This window comes from Prinia subflava, chromosome 14 (assembly GCF_021018805.1).
Source record: "Prinia subflava isolate CZ2003 ecotype Zambia chromosome 14, Cam_Psub_1.2, whole genome shotgun sequence".
In the NCBI taxonomy this organism is placed as follows: Eukaryota; Metazoa; Chordata; class Aves; order Passeriformes; family Cisticolidae; genus Prinia; species Prinia subflava.
Window position 1 is genome coordinate 5,329,993 of NC_086260.1, and position 25,258 is coordinate 5,355,250.

At 40.0% G+C, this 25,258-nt stretch overlaps 1 protein-coding gene across 2 annotated transcripts in view; it reads left to right on the forward strand.

Annotated features, from left to right (window-relative positions):
- The window catches only part of SUCLG2 (succinate-CoA ligase GDP-forming subunit beta), a 117,305-nt gene that overhangs the window by 83,248 nt on the left and 8,799 nt on the right, over positions 1-25,258 (forward strand). For both annotated transcript variants that reach the window (XM_063411458.1, XM_063411459.1), the window contains one exon: positions 24,822-24,942. In XM_063411458.1, coding sequence (XP_063267528.1) covers positions 24,822-24,942 — 121 coding nt within the window. The remainder of the gene's footprint in view (positions 1-24,821; positions 24,943-25,258) is intronic.

Sequence of the window (25,258 nt, forward strand, 5' to 3'; positions counted from 1 at the left end):
TCACTTAAAATAAATGGAGGCAGGTAATATCAAGTTTTTTAATCCCTAGCTCTTAAGGGATGTTGATTTTTTTTCTGATTTGGGTTAGTTTGGAGGCTGCTCTGAGGAGCACAGGACAGGGGCTGTGACATTTGTGTGCTTTGGTTTTCACTGCATGGTCTGTGTGGGGGCTGGGATCTCAAGGCTCCCAGGAATCAGTTGTGGAATCTCAAGCTGGAAAGATCCAAGGAGAATCTCTCCCAGGAAGAGTTTCTGTGGTAGAAAGCTGTTCTCCAGAATGAACACAGTAAATTTATCTTTTGCAACCACACTTGCTTAGCCGTTGAGTTGAGGTTTGCCTCATTTGCAGCTTGAAGTTTATTTTAACGTGTAAGGGGTTTTTTCAGTATAACTATTTTACCTAAATTGCTTATGGATTCTCCAAGTAGTAAATACAAAGCATAATTCAAGATTTTAATTGAAAGCACGCACTTTTCTATTGATATGGTATTTTGTAGGAAGTATTGCTTTATTTTGTCACTCCAATGTTTAAGATCACTTCATACATGAGAGTGGTTTCCTGACTGCTGCTGTCTGTAGGACTGAATCTTGAATTGTGCAATTCTCCTGACAAGGAAAAACTGCTTCAGTAAGTTAGAATGAGTGAGCTGTGGATGCTCAGGTTGCATTTCTCAACACTCACACTGGAGCTGCTGAGACTGTGTTTGCAATGGATCTGTCAATCAGAAGTGCAAGTGTCCTTTTCTGTGAACGTTACAGATGCTGAAGGTCAGTGCTTCTATGGGTTTTACTGAGAACAATTTTGGAATTTCTATTTTCAGAGTTGGAGATAATATTTCAAAACTGCCATGGGGAGAGAAAAAGTTTTATTTTCACGAGCAGTCAAGGTCTGATTCTCTCCTCAGTGAGATATTTCTATTATTTATAAATCTCCTGGTACTGGAGAGTTAGTGCTGGTTTGCATAAATCTACTAAAATCAGACTGGATCCTTCCTACCTGTTTAGTTCTTTTCTGTGCAGTGTGAGTTGAACTGATATTTTTTCCCTAGGTAATGCACCTGTGCTTATGCAGATGCACAGAGCCTGAAGCAGTGTTCCCTGTGTGCAGCCAAGGGTCCAAGGCTGGGTTGGATGGGTCTGGGAGCAGCCTGGGGGAGTGGAAGCTGCCTCTGCCCATGTCAGGAGGTGCAATGAGATGAGTTTCAAGGTTCCTTCCAGCCCGTTCTGAGATTCATTCTAACACAATTCCTGTGGTCACAACAGCTCTGTAGCAGCACTTCTTGGAAAATCATTCTAGGAGGACAGGAGGAGCTGTCTCAGCTTTCAAGAAAAACAGGAGTAATTTCATTTGATGCCTTAAGTTTTATCTTCCCTGTATTTCAGACTGTGCTGCCCTGGGATGCAGCTCTGAGCTCACAGTCAGGGTCACTCAGCTCTGCACAGGACAAGGACAACTTTCAGCCCCAAAGCACAGACAAGGGTGGCTGGAGGGAGGAACAAGAAGGATGGGACCTCCTAGCCTGCAGCTGGAATTGGACAATTAAACCCCTATATGAAAATGGACCAAAACTTACAAAAGTGTGAGTTCCCAAGGCCATTTGTCCATTTTGTGACCATTTTGAGTCCACCTTGGGTGTAGTCTTGGTCAGGCCCTGTCCTGCCCAAGGTGCATCCTAAAGCTTTTCAGTAAATCCCTGCTTTATTCTCCAGCTCTATCCAGTCTCTGTTTCAGGTCAGCCTTCCCAAGGTATCACATTCAGCTTAGAAAAAGCATCAGGAACAGTGAGATGGGGATGATTTGGGGGTTTTTTTGAGACTTAGGATGAAGGCAAAAACTTGTTGAAGGCAGGATTCCTCTCTTGCATAAAGTGGGATGCTAAGACAGAATCCTTCCCTTGGGACTGTGTCTGAAAGGTCTAAATTCTACTGGAGTTGGATTATTTTTGAGTTACTGTTCTTCCTCAGCTCCTGGCTGCCTGCAGGGTGAAGGGAGCAGGTTTCTCCAGGTGTTGGATGCAATGCAGGAAGCACTGGTTGTCCACTGGGTCAGGGCAGTTGGTGCAGAACACACATTTCAGTACAGTTTATGTTGGTTTTTTACCCAACCACCCTTCAGATTTCAAAATGGTGCATAAACTATCTTTTCACTGACACAACTTTTCACCTGCTGCATCAGTGACAAAATTGTTTCCACAGAAACTGATTTCCTCCAAAGACCAACATCAAAAAGCCAAAATCAAATAAATGGCATGAAATAGAATGTGATGGTGCAGATGCTCTATCTTTATGATTATTGTCACTCATGGGGGAAAATCCATGTAGGACATTCCTATCTCTGGCACCCATTAGAGATGTTGTCACTTCAAGCTCACAGCAGTGAAACCTTTAGAGGCTCCCACACCATCTCCTATTAATTTTTATTCCCTTTTTTCCCTATCACACATACCAGTTTTCCATGCATGCTTCATACACATTTTTATCAAAACAGTTTCAAGCAAACTTCCCTTAACTTGCTGTTATTCTCCAGTCCAGAGTTTTTAAAGCTCTAGTGTACCTTTCCTATCCTGAGCTACAATAAGTGTTCTCTCTTTTTTCCTTTTTAATATTTTAAAGGATTTCGTGAATTTTGATTGCATTTTGTAAATATGTGAAAAGGGAAGGCTTTCATTTCCTGTCTTTTGAAATCATTCTTGTGTAGATTTTTATAAATTGGACATGGCATAAATGCCTTTATTTTGTTCCTCTGTCAGACTTCTGTGTCTGAATAAATCAAAGAAATCATCAAAAATAATGGAGGCAGGGGGTGAAAGGGTTATAGGGAAGCTGTAAAAAATTATACCCCCTGGGACACACTGAGCAGTTTGAAGTGTATAAAAGGTGTAAACATGAAGGAGGGAGTATAATTATTTAATCTTAGTAAAACTGGAACTAATCATTTTTAAAAACAAAGAGAAGTGAATATCATCATCAAAAAAGAAATCCTATCAGCAGGAGCTGCAGTGTGAGACTTTGATCCTGAAATTAGCTTGGTTTGTGCCCTTGCTGATGAGGCCAGGAGTAGGTTCTTCCCTTCCTCAGTCTGCATTTCTGTTTGCAGAGTCCTGCCAAAAATCATTTCATATCTGAAATAAAGTACAGGCCATCTATCTGGAAAACTTTAAAAGTGAGTAGGCTGAAAAAGGAAAGGTATTTCATTCATAACTCCTTGCAGGTATTTTGGGGGGTTGAATTAGGGATGGCAGGTGGTAAATGCTGTTTCCATGGGCTGTGCTATAATTCCAGATGTGCATCTGGAAACAGGATCTGGCTTCAAATGTGTTCTCTCAGTGTGCCCAAACTTTTGCAGGAGTCACTTGTACGGTTCTTTCCTCTTCTTCTGGGTTTTCCTCCTTTCCCAAGTGGGAATTTATATCCCTGACATCTTTCCATTCCTCATGTATGGATTGTCCTCTCAGCCCCTGTGCCCTGGTTTGCAGTGGCCCTTCTGAACTCGGAGCCAAATCCACCTCCCTGGCAGGGAGTGGCAGCCAGGACCTCTCTGTTCAAGCCCTTGCTGCTGGAGGAGGCAGAGGCTCTGAAAGGATTAGTGAGGAAATGGGAATTTGTCATTTAGTGCCAATATCAGGGGTTCAGTCCATCCGTGTGAGTCGGACTCAATGATCCCTGTGGCTCCCTCACTGCTCAGAATATTCTGAGAAGATGTGTCTGGGGAAAGTTTGGTCAGGTTTGGATTGTGCTTTTTATGTTGTTTTGTCTTCAAAGATTGTTAAAAACTCCCCAGCTCTTCTTGAAATTAATTCAGTACTTTGGGGAAAAGCCATCAGTGTCCAAGACTGGGATCCCAAAGTAGCTTTGAGGAGATCAGAGCTTCTCAGTCTCTGGGACAGAACCATGACACAGACTTGCCCACCCTGTTTTCCTTTGATTTGAGTAGGATATTACCTTTTTTAGAGTTAATATTTTCAAGTTAATCTCTTTGTTTGTTGCTTTTATAGCAGCAAGGAAGTGACACATTTCTGTCTATGCCTATTAATTTTCTAACTTTATTTCCCGGTCAACACACACCACATTTCTGCCTTATCTTAGAAGCAAGGCTTTGCTGGTGCTGGAGTAAATATTCTAATTGAATCCCTGCAGTTGGCACTCTAATAGCTTGTCAATTTGCTCACATTTGACAGCCAGCCCTGCTGCCTTCACAAGTAATGCTCGTTGAGTGCCAATATAAATGAGCATGATAATAGTCTGATATTATGTCTAGTCTTTTCTAAATTTATTGTCAACATTTTTCTGACTCTGTTGTGGTGTGGTGTTTTCCTCAATGAAAATGATTGAGGAATAATGAAATCTTGCTGTGTTTGTCATATGACACTGAATCCTACAAAGAATTTCTCATTTTCTTGTGAACATCAGAGTTGTGAACACTTTGTAAAACACATCTTATTAGCTAGAGCATTACTATAAGGAAAGAATGTAAAACTTGATGTCCATTTAAAAGAATAAGAGAAAGGGAAAGAAAAGGGTGAAGAAAGGCTAGCCTTTAGATGATTGATGGGCTGTCTAGACCAAATGTGTCTAAATTAGATACTTTTGTATAATTGACCTTCTGAATGGATATAGATTGTGTGATTGATGATGTCACTATTTAAAGACACTTGATTTTTTTTTTGCCATTTTTGATGGCTTATTTTGTTGACATCCAGGAAAAATAAAGTAAATCATTTGTCATGACATTTTAAAATGTGAAATTCTTTGGTGAAGTTGAGGAGAATCCCTGTAAAATGAAGTCACTTTCATCTCATCTGTCTGCTTTGCTGAAACAGAGGCCTGTGAAGAGAAAAAGGTTACTTTTTGAGATTTAATGCCCTGAAAATTTACAGGCTTGATGTTTAAGCAGCAATAAGTGAAGCATTAAGGCATTTCTTGTGGATTAATGACTGGCTGGGAGGAGTTGATGGTTTGAAGAATAGCTGAGGACCATTAACCTCCACTGGTCATTAATCTTCAAAGGCTGCCTTGAATACTGAGGTCATTATTGCTATGGAAATAAATATTTGAGGAGGGGGAGAGAGGAAGGATTATACAGACTTCTAAAATATATGATTTGAATGGTTTAGTAGCTCTTCTTTTATCATATGTCATTGTAGGTGGACAGTCACTAATGTTATTAGTCTACAGGATTAATAGTAGTTTTGAATTTTCACTGCTAAAGTTTTGGGTTTTTTCAATTCACTAATTCAACTGTAAAATTCGTGACATCAGGATAAATACAGCTGCAGAAATGTGACTCTAGGTTGTGTACAGCTGTGGTCAGAGAACTGGCCATGTAATGGTGTTTCTAACATTGTTTTCATGTTTAAAGGAGATGTTGTGGCTTCCATTAAAACCCTTTGTTCTGCAGCCCTTTTTCCTGTTCAGGCACATGGTAGGGGCATGCCTGTGTCTCATTTCCCTGCCAAAGGACACACCTTTCCTTGATTTAAGTGCTCAGCAGTGTTATTCTCAGCAGTTCTTCACAGAATAACGTGATGTAGCATTTCATTTGCTGCAAGTCAGCTTTGCTGTGTGGATGAAAAGGGCTCAAAGTGCCTCAAATACAAGTGAAAATCAAGCTGGCAGTCCTGCTGCTGTTCACAGTTCCTTGCCTTCAGCTGCAGGACACAGAACAGTGACACCTGGAAGAGTGGATGCACATTTCCAGTCTGACATGGAAATGGTTCTTTCCAGCAGCTTCCCAAGAGTTTTTATGTGCTCTTTGTCCCAAATTCAGCACATGAGGAGTGTTTGTGCTATTAAAGGGGAAATATCAGATGAAAATCAGCTCATTTTTATCTTTGTTAGGGTTACAAAACTGAGCAAATTTGGGGCAGGGGGTTCTTCCTCTCTTTGCTCCATTCAGCACAGCTTTCCATATAGCCTTAATTTCTTTTCCAGGTTGAATTCCCTTGCTCTTATCTTGTGTCCTGCCATCAAAATGAGCTGTCAAGGGAACAGCTGATGGATGTTGTGTTACTCTAGAGTTAAAACAAATTCATGTCAGTAATAGGCCAAAAACATTGAGGTACCTCGAGGTTATACAACCCCAAATCTGTATGTGCTCCTTGAGACAGATTGGAAGATTAAGAAAGACCTTTAAAATAATCTAGTCTGACTTTCCAAGAACATTTGACCAAAAATCCCTGCCTTGAGGTCAGAGTTCTGTGGTTGAATTAGCATATGTCTTTTTAAGAAGAAACTCTCAATCTTCATCATTACTTTAGGCAGATACCACATGTATTCCTGGAAGCTTTTCCATAGTTAACCTACTCTAGTATGTTGTTACCTTCTGAAGTATTAGCTATCTCCTGTCAAAAGTTACTCTGTGGTGTTCCATTCACTGGTGTAATAGAATGAGTTTCTTAAGTGAGTTTTTGACATTCTGAGTAACTCCTCTGACTCCATTTTCTTGCCAAAAAATCTGAGAATGTGAGACTTAAATTGAATTCTAAGAGGAGAAAAGACTGAGACAACCACTGCTTTGTAGTCCTTATATTTTGCACAGGAGTATCCAGAAAGAAGAAACTTCATATAGATAGCAACAGCAAAATTAATGTAAAGACTTCCTTAACAGCTGTGCATAATATCAAATTTGAAAGTGTGACAAAGATGCTGGAAGTCCTTTTTCTGGTTCAGTTTGTAAAATCTGCCTTTTCCTACTAAAACATTTTAAATGGGAGACTTTACCTCAAGTGAAAGATGAATTAATCAATTTAAGCCTAAGGCAAGACAAGGTATATGTCAAGTTACGAGTTTTTGGTGAAAAGCTGTCTGCTGCTGGGGTTGATGTGTGCAAGTTGCATAGCAAGCTATGCAATGGAATTGAAAACTTAGGAATAAATACGTGTCTGGTGTTGAAAAGTGAATGAAACAGACTTGCACTGACACTTAGTGCTCCCAGGAAAGACTTTTTCTTGTAGGAATGAAAAATTAATGAGAAACAGGCGACAACTGCTGCATCACGTTATACTGAAAACTGCTACCTGTAGCTTTTTCATAATTGGGAAACCAAAATAGCTATCCAGAAATCAATACAATGGGTTTTGTTTCTTTGAGGGTTTGTACACATTTAAGTCTTTACTTCTGGGAGCTGTATGCAGTGTTGAACAGTGTTCATATATTTTTTTAAACTCTTTTTTTAATGGACCAACGTGCTTTTAGAAGAATGCTTACAAATGCTTGCCATACATGCGAAGGCCTGAAAATAACCAGTGAGTGAAGTAAAAACCAAAAAATCCTGGTGACATCCACATTCAGCAATACACAGTCTGAACTATTGCATTATTCTGTGCTTTAAAACATTGTCCTGCCTACCCTGCAACCAATGGCTGTAGCTAAATGTAGATCCTGACCAAGGAGTTGTACAGTTTGTGATTTAGCAATAAGTAAATTCTTGTTTGTTTGGCTGTAAAATGTTTGAAAGAATTCCTGTTCATTCCTCACATGAAGCAATATTCACTGGGAGCATTCACAGCTCTGCCATTACATGGGTTTGTGGAGTTGATTTGTCAAATACAAAATGTGAGACATAAAGTAGGGTTGTAATTCCTCAGTGTTGGGTGGGGTGGAAGGCTTTGGGCAGACACAAGAAGGACTTGCTGGGTTTTGATTTCAAAGGCTGAAGAGTGGACAATTATTTCAGAAGTAGCTTTGTAACTTGTGTGTGAATTTTACAGCAGAGGGAGAGCAGCAAGCTCTCAGTGTAGAATCACTTTGGCATTTTTGGCCAATTCCAGTGTTCTCCAGAAGTCATTTTCACAGCTGCAGCCATAAGAGAAAATCAGGGATATTGGATTTGCTGAAGTCCTGGTAATCAAAGCCTAGCAGGTAATAGCAGAGGCTGGCTATGATGCTGATTAACTGAACCATGGTTGTTTTGCAGGAAGGGAGATTTTATGGAAACTTGAAGTCCAGGCCAGAAAATAACTGAGGTGATGGCATTGAATGAGGGCTCTTTGCAAGTCAGTGCAAAAAGCAGTGGCCAGTTTGAGGTGTAAGTATTGAGACCAAGAATCCAAACATCCTGGTTGAGCCAATTGTCAAGTCCTTGGGCTTGCCTTGGCAATTTCCATTAAATGGTGATGTTGGCTAAGCCTCCTTTGAAACACCAGTACTGTGAGCTTGCTGTACTCCAAGTGCCTGTCCTTGAAGGAAGAAAATACAGAACCAATAAACACAGGACATGAGCAGAAATATTGCCAGTTTGGATCAGAATTGTCATCTCTACTATTTATTATATCTCTGATGATAACCTTTAACAGATGGCTAATTAAAAGAGAAGGGTTAAAGAAACCCCTGAAGAGCTAATTACGAACCCAAAATAAATATCCTATTCAGATTTCCTGAAATATTTTTTTTTAAATTTACTAAAATGCTGTGTTGACTTTTCAGTTATAAAATCCATATGCTTGGAGTGGTTAAATATATTTATAAAAATGGATGGAAGATTATAATTTAGTAGCAATGGTTTATTTTAAATTGTTTCATATATCTCTGTATTCTTGATACTGGTGACTATAAAAGAATTTTCTCTTTATGGGAATGAGTGAATATATTAATTGGATAAGGATTAATGAAATACAAGAGTATTTATGTTGTTGGTTCCATCAAGTACCACCCCTGTTCACGTTTGAAGCCATTGCAATGAAGTTCTGCATGAGATTTTTTTCTTACCTCTGCTGAACTGAATATTTGTAAACCTATAGAAAATGAAGAATTTTGCATGTGTATTTTGGTGCATTGTTATCCAAACTTGATTATCTGAGCTTTGAGCAGGTTTTGATTTTTGACAGGATGAGTAAACCATTCCCATGTACATTAATCTCACTGCTCTATTTGAGCAGAGGAATTAATTCTCAGGTAAAAGAGTGCAGGAACTGGTAAATTGCATCATTTCAATATCACTGTATTTTTGTTCCTTCTGTTTTCCATCAACCATAATCAGTTAATTTGCTTTCTTCAGAGCACTGGTTGTATCACCCCTCACCTTTCTCGAGAACTTTTACATTTCTTAAATTAAACTTTGAGTCATTCACTGGTAGATATCTGTCAAGGTGAAAACTGACCCTTTTCATTTTGCACTTTGCTATCCAAATCCCGCCTGTCTTATTTATAATCTGTGGCCAAGCAATTTCTTCCACACTGAGTAACTCTTTTGGCAACCTCTTGCAAAGGGACCTTTACAAATACTTGTGCATTTTGATCATAATGCATAATTTGATGACACAGTTCATTCTTTACTTCTGAATCCCAAAGCCTATTAATATATTGTTAATCAAGTGTTTGGGGGTTGTTATCTGGTTGAAAAATCAGGAAATAATGACTATAAAGTATTGGAGTATTTATGAGAGGTGTACTGAGTATTTCAACAAGGACCTATCACATTTTTCCAGCACTTTTCATTTCTCATTTACACCAATTTTGTCTGCAGCAATGTGTTTCCTGGAGTTGTGACTGGTGATCATTGTGTTTCTGAGATGGCTTTGATCATGTGCTCCTAGAGGATTTTGTGAACAATGTGTTTAATTCCATATGATCAGAATAGTCTCAAATGAAAGGAGCAGTGCAGTAATCACTGTACCATTTATCTTGGCTTTAATTTGTCAATTTTTTTTTCTGTTTAAGTATAAATTCTTTATGCAGTTTAAATAGTGTTTCGCCCCTAGTTTTGTAACAAAACTGAGGAGATCATTTTTCTTCATTGATATGAACAGCAGTTTTCACTCTGTTTAAAGTGTTTCTGGTGAATTATATACAGTAGAGCAGGTTTAAGCACACACAAAATTTTTTGGACTACTTAATGAAAGTCCTTGGAGGTTTAGATATGCTTCTAATTTGGATTAAAATTGGAACTAGTCAAGTTTGGAGGACAAAGAGATTTTCTTGATACATTACTTTTGATACTTCTTAAATTTTTCATCCAGGTTGTGTTTAATTCTGAACAGAACCAGCATTCCCAGAAATGCCAGGGAACAGACCAATGGTTTTTCTTTTAGGTACAATATAGGAATATTTGGGTGTCTTGAAGCAAAGCCTTGAAACATTTCCCAGTTGTTTGTGGAAACAATTAAATTCCTAGGCTTGAGTCAAGGGACTAATTCAAAACATTTGCCAGTTTGCAACTGGCAGAGGATTATAAATGAGTATATCTGTCAGCTGCAGACACTCAAGACAAACGACAAAGTGAAACTTTGATAATGAATGTTTTATTATCTGTTGTTATTCAAGAATCATTCTTGTTGACTTCATGGATTATAAAGCTAAATTGTTTCTCCACCTTTCCCACTTCTCTTCCCATGACACCAAGGCAGTACTGTACATGAGTTACAGGTATCCAAACAAAAGCATTGGTTCTTAAGTTGCTGTATTAAATTTCTGGAGCAAAAATCTCACATTAAGTCTGTAAGAAATTTGGTGTTTTGTTAGTTCAAGGTTCACTATAATGAAAAAGATCTTTTAGAAGGAGGTGGCATCATGCTGTTCTAGTCTAGGTCTTGGCACACCTTCCATGTCCTGCATTGTGTGTGTTGTAGCTTTTTGTTTGTTTTACCAGCATTTGTTTTTGTCTGTCAAAGATGTCACTTGGTCACTATGACTGCATATTGCTTTTATTCCATTTGAATGTACTGAGCATGTAAAGATCTTGAAGATTTATTTTCCTATTCAAGTGGAGAAAAAAAAGCACACAAATGCTGCCATTACATTCAGAACCATATTCAAGCAGCAGATTACATTTCTGGTCTGTTGTGGATTAATATAATATTCCCACAAAGAATTTAGTCTTTTCCCATGAGCAATATGGTTTCCTCTGTCTTCATATTGACTGCTAATTGTTGGCATTTCAGAAGATTAAAGTAAGGTCTTAGAGGGAGTGCAATCATCCAGCCTCTCAGATCTAAACATCTTGTTGATATAGAAAGCAAAACATTCTTGCAAATTATTTAAGCCTGAAATTAAATGAGTTCTACTGAGTATTTTTTTATATCTGAAACTCAGCCTTTCAAAATAAGGCAGGATTTCAAGCAGTTAATTCCCGTGACAACTTTTCACAGCTTAAAGAGTTTCCTTATTTTTCAGAATTAGTCTTAACCCGTGGCCTTTAACATTTTACCCACTCAGGCAGGCATTTTTCAATTTATAAGAGGGGTGGCAGTGAATACAGACAGGGAAGCCTGCAATTAATAGATAACCTGAAACAATAGTTTAATAGCCCATGATTGAGCGTATTTAATAAGTAAGGAGATTTTCTCACTTTAAACAAAGAATAAGAGAATGTGTGTGGGATTAGCAGTTTGCATCAGGGGAATGCCATTGTCTGGGCTGAAAAGAGCTGCACATCTGTAGATAGTTGATAATTCAGATAATTATTCATTTCTGTGTAGCTGACTATTTCATAATAAGAGGGGGTACAAGTTTGGGGGTTTATTTTTTCTGACTTAGATAGGGAAATGATTAATTACAGAGCTGTATTTCGTGTCAAGTTGAGAATAAATATGTTTAGCATTCATATGGTTGTTTACAAACAGGAAACCCACACCGCTTGCCAACAGTTTGATTAAAAAAAAAATCATTCAATTCATCACTAATTCTCTGTAGGAAAGATCTTTGCATTTGTGTAGTTTGGCATTTTATAATTAAATTCTTTTAAAACATTTTAATTAGGCAGAAGCAAACCAGAGTCCTTTTGTTTGCTCTTTGTAAACACTCGAAGGTGTCACTGAGGTGAGAGCTGTGAGAGTGCTGCAGGGTATCTCGGCTTTGAAGAGTGCTCAGCTTGAGGCTGGTAGTGAGGCAGTCCACACTTCACTGGGAGATGGCTTTATCAAAGCAAAAAACAAATTCAGGAAACCCTTTTTCAGTTCGAGCTCCTTGACTGTGTGCCTGTTCCCCAACGTGTGGCAGGGCTCTTTGTGCTGATGGCTCACACAAATGCATTTGTGATGTTTTCCATGCAAAAAAGAAGGGAATCTGGATCAGGGACTTGTAGCAAAGCAGCTCAGTCATCACCTGGCCAGGAGGAATCTAGGCAGGAATCTGTGCTGTTGATGCTTGGAAAAAGAAAATGTGGGAAAGCCCAGAGGAGGGCCACAAAGAGATCTGAGTGCTGGAGCACCCCTGCCATGGAGACAGAGCTGGGGTGGTTCTCCCTGGAGAGGAGGAGGCTCAGGGAGATCTTAGAGCACCTTCCAGTGCCCAAAGGGGCTCCAGGAGAGCTGCAGAGGGGCTTTCTGCAAGGGCAGGGGGTGACAGGACAAAGGGGAATGGCTTTAAACTGAGAGATGGTACTTTTAGATCAAATATAAGAAATAACTTGTTCCCTGGGAGGGTGGGCAGGCCCTGGCACGGGGAGCCCAGAGGAGCTGTGGCTGCCCCTGGATCCCTGGAATTGTTCAAGGCCAGGTTGGACGGGGCTTGGAGCAACCTGGGACAGTGGAAGGTGTCCCTGCCATGGCAGAGGGGCTGGAATGAGGTGGGATGTAAATTCCCTTCCAACCCAAACCATTCTGTGAATGAGATTGTGGTGGGTATTAAAGGCCTTGGAAGTGAAGCCAGGGCTGTCCAGGTTAATCAGCACTGCTATTACAGACTGTGGCTCAGCTTGAAACACCCACTTGGAAATGTTTTTATGTAATCTCCCTTTTATGTAATTCCTCTTTAGCCACTACTGTGCATAAGTACTTAAAAAGTAATTAACGAAAACTACATGCAATGCATGCATTAAACTGTTTCTGCCTGCAATAATTTCCTTGGTTGTAACCATTTGCATTGTTTTCTTTTGAAATACAGACTTTCAATTCACTTCTACATTTTAGCTCAGGTCAAAGTTTGTCTTGGTACTGTGTGTATTGGAAAAAAAAAGGTGTGTTTCTCAGGTGAGGAAATAGATTCTGACAATGCAAATTTTTCCTTTTTGTGGATCATCCAGCAGGAAATTAAAAAAAAAAAAGTCACCATGAGTAGATATAAATGTGCAAATTTACTTTTATGCACCCAAATTGTTGATGTACTTTGGATGTACTTGCTTATCTGATTTTGAGATTAAAAGGTATGAGACACCACTGGACTTGTGCTTAGCATTAAATATTGTTATTGAATCTTGCACTATATTAAAGTTCTGAATTAATTTTTGTTTGTGAATTGCATCTTTGTATCTTTGGAATCCTACACCAAGGAACTATGTTTAAGTTGCCAATATCCAGAAGAAAATCTGAATTTAGAAAAAGTGCTTCTGAAGCCAAGTGACAGCTTTTGGCTGTGTGAAATGTGGTTGGTTGTATAACTGAGTATTTGCTGGCTATTTGTTTGTTTTCATCATGCTTAGTTTCAAGTGTTATGAGAGCTTGTACATTTGAGGCTTGTTCTGACATTTTTTTGCTATTTAATGTGGGAGTTTTAAATCCTCATAAGTTTTTTCCAGTTCTCACTGAAGTTAGCATGTCTGGGAGAGCCATTTTTTGAGACAGATATTTTCCTTGACCATACTGCAAAATCACTTGTAAAGCAAGGGAATGTGGTTAACAGGGACACCTACAAATGCATGTGTTGTTCTGTACAGAACTGGAGTGAGATATAAGATATAAGAACCTGTGATTTCCATGCATCTCCTGTTAATTTTAATGTGCTTGACTCCCCATGGTTGCCTTGAGCATCTCAACCTTGATTAATGTAAAGTTCCTTTATGCTGGCTTATCTGTGATTGTTTTAGGCTCACTCCATCTGTTTCTTAATGTAGCTCTATAACTTCTTTCACAGTTCAGATTTGCTGATTATATCACTTTGGGTTTGTGGCTAAAACATTCCGTTCTGGTTTTTATTACAAGATACTTTGATAAACTTGTGAAAAGTGGATGGGAGATTATTATCGAATAATTATTTCTCTGAAGGTGATTCCCTTCTTAATGCAGGAAATAGGGGAAAAAAGTTTAGTGAAAATGAAGACAAGAGGTTAGATTATTAGGAAGGCTGAAGCGACATCACTAATTTTTACTTGTCAAAGATTCAGGCTGATCTTTTCCCCCTTCCTGTAAGGAAAAAATGTTAAGTTGCATTTTCTGATTTTGCAAGTAGCAAGACAGTCAAAAAAAGTATGTAGAACCACCTTGTCCACTCCTGAGTCATCCCATTTTGCAATAATCCAGTTTTGAGCTTAGCATCCTAATTGTGGGGATGTTATTACTGGTCATTAATTTTTAAACTGTCGCTTTTTTTTTTAGCTAAATTCCTTTATATAAACCTTGCAGAAGATAAAGATCATTCTCTGTCTTTCTGCAGTCCTGTCCAGAGCTGAATGTCTTTAATATTCAATGCCAGAGTGGACAGCCTTTGGAAGAGACATTTGTGGAACAAAAATTCTCACTGATGTTGAGGTGGCAGCAGGTCCTGCTGGTCACTGGGCACAGCGTGAGCTGCTGGGTGGTCAGGGAATGTTGCAGGCTGAGTTTAGCAAGGTGGGAGGAGAATTTCCTGATTCTGCTTAGGCTGAATTCCATCAGGAGCTTGGTATGTGCCAGGAGCAAACTCCTCCAACTCTGGCTGAGCACCAGAGGCTGGATGAAGCGAGAGGAGGAGGACACACAAGTTCTTTTCAAGCTTGTTCCACATGTGGACAGAGTCACAGACATTCATTTCTGTGCCCAGGAATCTTCCAGATTGTACCAGAAATTTTCTTCTGATTGGAATCCGATCCTCAAAAGGATAGGAAAGAGCAGGGAATTAATTGTATTAAAATAAAAGAAGTAATTAAAATCACAAATCACTTGTCCGGTGCCATGTTCCTGATTGATGCTACATGGTAGGTGCTGAGATTAGAGAGTTTTGTAGTCAGTGAAATGAAAAGGAACACATGACTGAAACACCAACTATTTGTGATTTGATTTGGAAAAGGATTGCATATAAATATTAAAGAAAAGCTGTGCTTTACTGGAAGAATGTACCTGCATTGAGTAAGATTTGGATCTGCCTTGATCTGATGTTCTCCCCCGCAGCAGCCAGAGGCAGGTAAAGAGGAACACAAGAAGAGGGTCTGAGGATGCTTCCTGGTGATCTTTGATACTCTGGTATTTACAAGTCTTTGGTTGTTTTCTTCCCAGGAATTTGTTGCTGTATATTCTCAACTCATATAAGTTTTTGACATAACCAATGTGGCAGCATTTCTAAGTATAGCTGTATGCTCTATTTGAAAATTACAGTAAAAGGACCCCTTTTGTATTTTCACTGTCTCATTACAAGAATTAAGGACTAAGAAATAAAACTACCTGGAGGCAGGTACAAAGTGATTGCCCCTGGTTCCCTGTTTCCCTTCCTAGTTGCAGGCTTGGCTCTGAATCCTCCTTCTGTTTCCTTTGCTAAGATGGAAACTTGTGGTTTATTTAGAATATTCTGTATACAAAGCTTGTCCAGTGTCTTTATCACTCTTCTAAGTATCTTTCTGAGTTTTACTAGTTCTGCTTTGGTTTACTACATGTTCAAAGTGAGCTGATTTTTATGTGGTAGTAATCTGGAACCTAATGAGGACAGCAATTCACATTTCTGATGACTACGATGTTACTGTAAAAGAACGTGTTTTAATTATTTGGAGATTTCAGATGTGTATATGCAGTTCAGTACCCATGACAATGCATTTTTGTACTTTAATTAAGCTTCTTGAAGTATAGAATTCCTTTTTAAAAGTTTCCATTATCTCAGTAAGAAAAGCAGCCTGACCTAGATAGTAGCTTCTACAGCATTTTATTCACTTCTGCATGGGGAGTAGAAGCCAGGGATGTTTCTCAGCTGAAAAAAAAGGAAGATCCCAAACCTTTCTAGAGCACAAGAAGAACTGTTCTTCATCTCTCTTCTCCCATGTGACAGGTACTTTTACTCGGTACTTTGATACTCCAAATAAACATAGTATTTGTATTTCTAAGGCTATTCCTGAAGAGGAAATAAAGATAGGTTCTGGTGAGTTTCCATTTAGGGAAATAAATTTCACTAGTAGATCTCAAATATTATTCACATCAAGATTTCAGATCTTAGTGGGGCTTTGGTTTTTGGTGGTTTGGTTTTGTTTTTTTCCTTGCCTGAATTATGAAGTAACTCTCTGTTTGGAGCAAGGCACATCCCAGCTGGACTTAGGGGAAAGTCAAACCAGAAGGAAGAGAGAAGGCAAACCCTGAGATGTCTCCAAACTGATAACACATGCATATTTAATTGGCTGTTGAACCAAACAGAAAGTCTTGTACAGAAAGTCATCAAATCAGCAGTTCTGTTCCCTCAGGCCTTGCTGTGGATATTTGTGATTGTGCCATTTAACAGCACTGGCTCTGACAATTTGCCAGGAGTCTGCCACACACCACACACAGCACCCAGTGTAAGTTACAACCCTTTGAACAGCTCATCCTGCAGCAGCCCACGCTGTGGATGGTGTCCTGTCCACCTCCATTCCATCACATCTCCATGCTCCCCAGGTGCTCCCTCTTTTGAGGAATATTGCACGTTTTTAGTTCAAATGATTTAAACTTGTCTGACCTTTCTGCCTTTTAACACACCATAAAGGATGATGAAACTGTACACAGAGGCACCCCAGGGCAGAACATGTTGCTGAAATAACAGGGACACGCTGCTGCCTCCTGTGTCACATGCTTCAATAATGATGACACTGCTGCATTATTTTTCAGAAAGCTGATTATTGCTTAGCAAAAAAATCTAATTGAAACTTCAGGCAGTAAAAACATTAGAGAAATTGTATGATGTGCCTCTGAGAAATTAATCTGAAGTGCAGAGGCAAAAAATTCAGCAAATATTGGATCAATTTTTATAGACTTTGCTGTTGTGGAAGAACTACTTGCAGTCATGCTGCTGTATAAACTGTCTTGGATGAGTGGGTTTGGAGGGTGTTTATAACTTACCATGCTAATATGGAGCAGTCAATAGGAGTTCCCTGAGTATTTAATGACCAGTGTGCACTAAAGAGGGGATGATGTGGGTGCATCTTGGTTTTGCTGGATTAATATCCCCCAAATCAGGCCCAAACATGCAACTGCCCTTAGTTCTGGGTGCTCAAAGAGGAGTTTAAAGGCAATCTGAAATACTTCACTCTCATCTGACACACAAGAACTGAAGATGTGTGGTTTATAGTCTTTCAATATGTGGTTGTGTAGGGAGTTGTCTTCCCTAGATTGTTCTGAAGCCTGCTCTGCTCATCCAGGGGTTCATCTCATTGAAGCTCAGATATTTAAATGAGAGTCAGAACAAATTTATTCCCAATACCCATGATCTGGGAGAAAAGTCATCCTGCCAAAAAATGCACCAAAAATACGATTTTTCTATCAAGTGCCTGCTGCATTACATCCCCAAAACAGTACCAAAGGCCATTGTCCTTATTCTCAAGTATACTCTAGAATGATGCTTTGTGGTCTTAACATTTTATTTTCCTTCTCCTTATTCTTTTCCCTTATTATCATAAATAAGGATTATATTTGGAGCTGGTTGTGCTTCCTATCAGTGAAAGAACACGCCTGCATGGTTGCAGGCACTCGCCTGCTCTGCCTGGATCATGAAGTGGGATTAATTAACTCTGCTCTGTGTTAATGTGGGGGGATGTGGCTTCTGACAGGAGCTGACTGAGGCCTGGCCAGGTGGAATGTGGTGCCTTGGGAAGGCTGACCTGAAACAGAGACTGGACAGAGCTGGAGAATAAAGTAGGGATTTATTGAAAGGCTTTAGGGTACTTGGGCAGGACAGGAGCCTGGCCAGAGCTACACCCAAGGTGCACCCAAAATGGTCACAAAATGGACAAACAGTCACGAGGTCTCACACTTTGATCAGTTTTGGTCCATTTGCATATTGGGGTTTAATTGTCCAATTACAGCTCCAGGCTGTGAGGTCCCATCCTTCTTGTTCCTCCCTTCAGCCCCCCTTGTTTGTGCTTTGGGGCTGAAAGTTGTCCTTGGTGTTCAGCAGGAAAAGGATTTGTTTTTTCTCCCTACTCTGTAAAGAGAGCTGACTGACACTGAATGTGATCTCAGAACTGCTCCCCTAGGCAGCACAAAATCTGAAATACATGAAAGATAAAACTTAAGGCATCAAGACACCAACAGAGGAAGCAGAGGATGGTTTGCAGCTTCCTAAAAACATCTCAAGTTGATCCCAGACCAAGGAATGCACAGGAGTGATGGATTGTTGTGATGGGTGTGTTTGTGCCAGGGCTCAGAGTGGGCAGGGTGTGTGTCCTGCACAGGGAAACGTTCCCAAAACAGGCTTGGTGTGAGACTTCCCACTGAAATTCATTGAAATGGAGATCACACTGACGCCTGCCATGATATTTTGGAATTTGAAGGAGGCCGTGTGTACGGAATTGGAATATTTCTGTTCCCAAAACATGCACTACTTGGAGCTGGGCAAAGGAATGAGGGAATATCTCTGGGGACTGTTCCCACGGTGGTGCTCTGATGTGTAATTTGCCAGTCATCATTTCATCTCATTCCATTAATGAGCTCTGATCCCTTAAGTTTTATTTTTGTGTCAGTGCTACAGGGAATTAAGAGGAAATCCCACAGCAGGGATGTTCCTGGTGGTCCATTCTGGGGGTATCTGGTATTGGAGAGTACCAGAGCTCTCCCTGCTCCAGCCCCCTCCTGGCCTGCCTGTTTTTCATACCCCAAGGAAGGGTCACAACCTGGAATCTGGTCAGTTAGCAGAGGATTATTGCTGAATTGTTTTCAAACCAGCAGAAGCCAATAAATTCCTGTCCTATTCTAGATCTTGGTTTTGCTGTAAGCAGGAAAGACCGAAAATTGTGGGTGGGTGTTTCAGCACACCAGAAACTGAACCTGCAAAAGTTTTGACTTGTAAAAATGTGATATTTGGGACTCTTAGCATGGCACTAAAGGAGCTGCATTTCAAAAAGGCTTCTCTCCAGTGCCAGCCAGGTACTGCCCTCTCACCTCCCACAACAGTGGGATGTGGCAGAACCAGGAATTTGCTCTCATTGAAATTTGCATTGCTCAGGAACCTCTTGGATACACACCAAAAATTAGGTTTGGACAAAATCCTTAATCTGCTTTTCCTATCTAGCAGTTGGGGTGCCCCAGACAAAAAAATCTGAATTGTGTTTTGGAGTTTCATCAGAGTTCTTTTCCTGCCAGGGCAACAAGGAGCATTGCCAGTGAAATTTAAACCTTGACCTGTTTTAGAATTGTGCAAGGCATTCAAAATTGCATTGTATCAGTATTTCTTCACCTGACTGCAAGCTTTCATACTTTGTTCATCCATCCTCTTTAAACTTCTTTCTTTCAGACTTTTAAAGTTCTGTCCCAAAGAGGCAGAATGATATTTTGCATAATTTTTATAAAGTTAAATGATAGAGTTTGGCTTTAAGTAGGAAAAAATAACCCTGCTCTCCTCTCCAAAGAGATTTTTATATTTCTTTTCCACATTGAATTGCACTGTCCTCTAGTGGGTGTTTTAAGCAAATGTTTTTGTGTTTGTAAATCTTTCATACTGCTCAGATACAGAAAGCTTAATCTTTATTTTCAAATGAACCATAAATGTTCTCTGATATAAAAAGATAGAGGATTAGAGTAATATTTCAAAACTGAATAAGAAAAGGTTACATTTGACCTGTGGTCCAAGCTGTAATAACACAGAGATAGAAAAAATGTTTGCATCTGACTTATCTGTTGGAACAGAAGGATAAAGAGTGAAGACACAAGTGTGGGCATCTGTCTTTTATTACATTTTATTATTTTGTATTGAGAATTGGATATGATCTACTTCTTTCACATTGAAGAAAATTTGGTAAACTGTGAATGAATGAATATTAAACACCAGTGGACTAGTAGGAAGAATTAAATGCACTACATCAGACTCGAAGTGAAGAACTGTGTATCCCATTTTACCCAGTGCTTTGTTTTTTCTTAATATTGCTGTCTACCTCTTAAAAGGCAATGCCCTTCTTTTAACTGGGATTCTCTCAGGTCTGAGGTGTAAAACATCTCTGAAAATCAGAATGGGAATATAAAAGTTGTACGGGACAGTGATTGTCAGGCTTGTGGATGTTTGCAGTTCTGGATGTCTGGATCCAGCTGACAGCACCTCTCCTTTCCCTCCCTGGGCTGGGAATACATCTGGATCCTCACTGCTTGTGTCCCAGCATCCAGTGTGAGCATCCCCCAGTCTGTGACATGTCTGAGGGATCTGAGATTTCATCCTTCCCCTGGTGATTATTCCCTTGAAGGGAGGAGGAGGAGGAGGGAGGAAACAAATGCCTGGCAGTGAGCTGCCAACTTGCTTTTCTTGCTTATTTCCTGGCAATTTAATTACTTTAAAATTTGGTAAAAGAATGTGCTTTTGTAGACACAAAATATGACTGCTGACCAGAAAGACTGGGAGACACAAAGTGTGTTTTAAACTCAAAAAAAGCTGGGAGCCTGCAGCAGGAGCAGGATTGCCAGCTGTACCATGCAAACCCACTCTCCTCCACACAGATGTGCCCTGTGGCACCCTGGAGAAGGAAACCTGACTAATATAATCTGCTTCATACTGGGTACACTTCCAGCTGATTAAAGAATTTGGAGGGGTCAATAAATTAATGCAGTTTGCTTGAAATAAAAGGTGGGTTTTTTTCAGATTTCAGTCAAGCAAACCATGAGCACGTTCTTTGCTGGTGCAGCTTTTAATGTGCTGCAGATGTAGTTTTACTGACAGTTGCTGAAAAGCTTGTTTTCATCTAAAATACATGGATTGAACTTCAAAGTCACAATTTCCAGCAAGGCCAGAGATTATATTGGTGATTGTATGATATTTATAGTTCACTCTGTGAATGTTCATGCATCTGTGTGAAAAGATGTGTACAAAGTCTCAAGGTATGCATGGAACACTGTGAATAATTGGAAACTGTTGCAGGTCTTTGTCATCAGATGAGATAATGTGGGGAGAGTTGTGAAAAAGGTTCCCAAAATTAGAACTCAGGCACAGGACAGGGGTTGTTCATGGGCTGGGGAGGGAGAGGGAAAGCAGAACAAGTTCTTTATGGGGCTTCCCATGTTTGGTCTTCTCCCAGTGTTGATGAAACCTCATCTAAGTTCAACTGCATCCATGTCTGGGTGTCTGCTTTATGTGAGAATCAGGGTTTGCCCTGTAGGAAGGATCTGCTGGTGCTGCAGCACGCTGCAATCCTGCACCTGTTGTGGCTGTTCTGTGGTGACAGCTGTGCTGGGTTTGCATTTTATTGACGTGATGAGGAAAGGAAGACACCACTACAGCAGCAAAAGTGGGAAATCAAAGAGGAGCTACAACTTGCCAGTGTCAGGGGTTTGTCCCCTCTCTTTTTGGTGCAGAGCTGCTGTGGGTGGTGCAGGCTCGAGGTCAGCAGGGTGAGAAGCAGCAGCTGCAGACATCCTGCATGGATTTATGGGTGGGCTGTGGATTTATGGATGGGCTGTGCAAAGGTGGAATGCTTTATGGGGCTGCCCCATCCATCCCTGAGTGTGTGATGGTCACACCTCAGTGTGCGTTTTGGTAAGGCTGGGAGCATTTTTGGAGAAAATAATAAGAGAATATGCACACACACTCTATCTGATTTTTAAAAGCAGCCAGCTATGCTAAAGCTGCTTCTGCTCTACCTGAAATGCTCTTAGTTTAGTGGAACCTGGCAGCCTTTGGATCATGTTGGTGATCCAATACAGTTCTAGCAGTTATCTCCTAACACCATTCCTCTGGTCAGTACACAGTCACATTTATTTGCAGTGTGGGGCTTCTTTTGGTGCCAAACATGCAAAGCAGGATTGCTGGCTTTGTCAAGGCTGGCTTTACCAAAAAGTGACTGGAAATTAAAACTATTAGTTCTAGAAATAAAGTGACTTAGATTTTAGATAGATACAACTACCCATAAATATATCTACTTTCATTTTTAGAGAAAATACTCTCTGTGTCTGCACAGCTCTTCATACAGCACTTAGGAGCTGTGGGATTAATGGCTATTCCAGTATTTGCAAAGATTTAACAGCATTCAGTTTCTATTCTTTTGGCTTCCCAGCATTGGTGCTGAGGCCTGGGAGACTGTGGGGTTTTGCCAACACTGCTGGTGATGTTTCCATGACATTGTGGGTTCCTTTATTTCTCCAGAGGAATCCATAATCAGTTGCAAGTACATTTTGTGGGGATTTCACATCTAGCAGTTGTTTTGCTGCATTAAAAAAGCTTGACCCATGGATATGCTACTACCTTTTGTTTCCTTGGTAATGTGGCTGAAATACAAAAAAAATTGTAAGGTAGATGAAAGTGGTTATTAGAATAATTAGAATAATGATGCTCTTTAGTAACCTGTCTTGTATGCAGGCAGTTTGCTCTCTCCTTGATATGTCTAATAGTCCATAGGCATTAGATGCTGAGCTTGTGGATATATAATAGTTCTGATATGCTACAGAAGGTTTATTTTTTCTCACAGACTTAAGTAATACAGAGATAGTGCATTCTGTGTGCACATGAAACACTGAAAACCTCTTCATCCATCCACTGTGTCTGAATGCTAAAGTTCTTTCAGCTGGAAATGCAGGATCTAGTCAGGCTACAGAAGCATATATAAACAATGTCCACAGATTTCAGCAGAGCTAAAGTGAATCTCAGCATAATTTGAACTGATCTTCTGGCTTATTGGGAAGATTACCATAAAACCCAAGATCGAATTCCCTACCTGATTCAGTTCCTTATTGATTGAATCCTTTTAGACTCCTCTCTAATTTAACAGTGTATTTTTATTAAAGCCAAGCACACAAACATCAATTATCCAAGCTGCATCTAATTTCCTTCTTTTCTTTTTTTTTTTTTTTTCCTTTTGCTGCCAATGGATTAGAAGACATGATTAGAATTCAGCTTGAAAGCTGAAAAGCAGATCCCTAAATGAAAAAGTCTGCGCTAGGAATTAAAATATCTGTAGTGGGCATAAAATCCTCCTCCTTATCTCGAATAATGTAAACACACTTGGTTAAGTTGATCTGTCACATGTCTGGTGCAATGTCCCTGAATTAGGAGGATGTATTAGAAAGGGTGGAGAGCTGTCTGTGGCGTGTCCCAGTGTTAGAATCCATCACCAGGATGTTTCAACACCAAAGCCTTTTGCATAGAGACGTCTCTGCCATCAGGGTTAATGGGATAAGAGTTGGAAGGGCTCTGTTTTTCCTCTTAGGTTTAACTTCCTAACACCAGGAATGTTTGTGTGTGCACAAGCAATGGGAACAAGGCAGAGAAGGGGCCTTCTTTGGTTTTACCCTTGGTAGCTTCTGTAGAGTGAAGGATTTTGGAACACAAAGGTGAAATAAATAACTGCAATGGCATCACCAGCTGAAAATCCAGAGAACCCTTAACTGGTAAATGCGTGCATTCAATATGACTGTAAGGAAGAGTTATAAAACCAATTAAATTGTATGTTCTTGTGTGCCTGGGGTATAAATTTCCTTCTGGTGCCCATGCTCTGCCTGTGATGAGGAAGCCACACCATGAGCCATACACAGGCTCCTTGAACTGAAAATGCATCTTTTGAGCAACCTGGCCCAGTGAAAGGTGTCCCTGTCTTATGGGAAGTAAAGCATCTGATGAGATGTTTTATTTTCCTCTTGCACTGTGGATGGCAGTGTTACCACCAGTGCTGAGCTCCTTGTGTGTGTGTGCACATCACAGGAGTTAATTGTCACGTTTTGTCTGTGGAGAGATGTAAAACCTGATGTGCAGAGCTATGAACGTGCATGGCCACAGGGAATTTTCCTGGTGCTGGTATGAGCCTGGCTGCCTGCAGCTGGGCAGAGTGAATCCCTTCCTCTGGTGCAGTGAGTTCAGCATGATTGCAGCTGATACCGTGCACCAGTGCAGTGATACTGCATCCCTTCACACCTAATCCCTTCTTTATCCTGGTTTTGAGTCAACACAGTTGTGGCAAAGCTCATTTGTGACCCCCAGTGAAGATTCTTGTAGAGCACCCCAAGGTTGGGTTTCTCATCCTCAGGAATGAGGAACAGCAGGGCTGCATCCCTGGGGTGTCCTCAATGTGCTAAGGCTTGGTTGGGAGCCTGGGATGTGGGCTTGGGTTAATATTATGCTGCCTTATCAACTGGGGAGAAATCATATTAATATCTTTTATGTATTAATGTCTTGTGTGTTGTGAAGGGCAATTTAATTGTGAAGTGGGTGGAGAAATTGCAGTTTCTAGGAACTGATGAATAGCAGTTTTTTGAGGTTATCAGTTAACCTGTTGTAATGAATGCTCTTCATTACATGCCTCTCCTTGTTAATTAGAAGGGATTTTTACTCTCTTTATCAAGTCAGGGCAAGTATATTACCTTTTCCTCTGTCGTGCTTGTGATGAAGTGAAGATCCAGATTGTTTTGTGAAGTGTCCACATGAATATTTCATTGCATGTGCATCACACATTCATACCCTGTGTTTTCTGAACTCCAACCTCAGATGATTATTCAACACATTTTAAAAATAATCAAACTATAGATTAAGGTCTTTTGATTTATATTTATAGATAGAAATTCCCCCCTTTTTTTTGTAAATACTTTAATTATGACATTAATTACCATGCCAGTTTAGACCAAGACAATTAATTACTGCTTCACACTGGAGCAACAATAGACTCAGACTCAAATTCTCTGAGTGCAGAGGTGAAGCTTGTACCTTCCATAAATGAGAATATGCCTGCCAGAGGGGAATTGGTATCCTGGTTTGCATCTTTTTACCTGTGTTTATTTAAAAAACAAAGTCAAAACATAAACATGCCCCCATTCAATTCCTCCTTGGTTTCTTCCCTACAGGTTGAAGCAATCCTTGTAAACATTTTTGGTGGGATTGTGAACTGTGCCATCATAGCCAATGGTATCACCAAGGCCTGCCAAGAGCTGGAGCTGAAAGTACCTCTGGTGGTCAGACTGGAAGGTGAGTGCTGCTGGATTCAGACCAAAATCAGCCCTCAGGTTCTCAGTAATTCACTCAGAATTTCTTCTTCTCCTAAGCACATTGTTCCCACACAATGTCCAATTCTTCATCCATAGCACAGCCTTAAATCAATAAACTCATATTTCTGCATTTATGCTCCCTGATGGTACTGGAAGCAATGAAATTTTGCAATGGAAGTGTTATGAGTTTGCCTGTAAGATTTGCAATGCAAATAGGAATTGTTTTGATGCAAGTTTATGTTTACTGGAAGGTATTTCTTTTTCAATTTTTTTTTTTTTTTTACTGAATGCAGTTC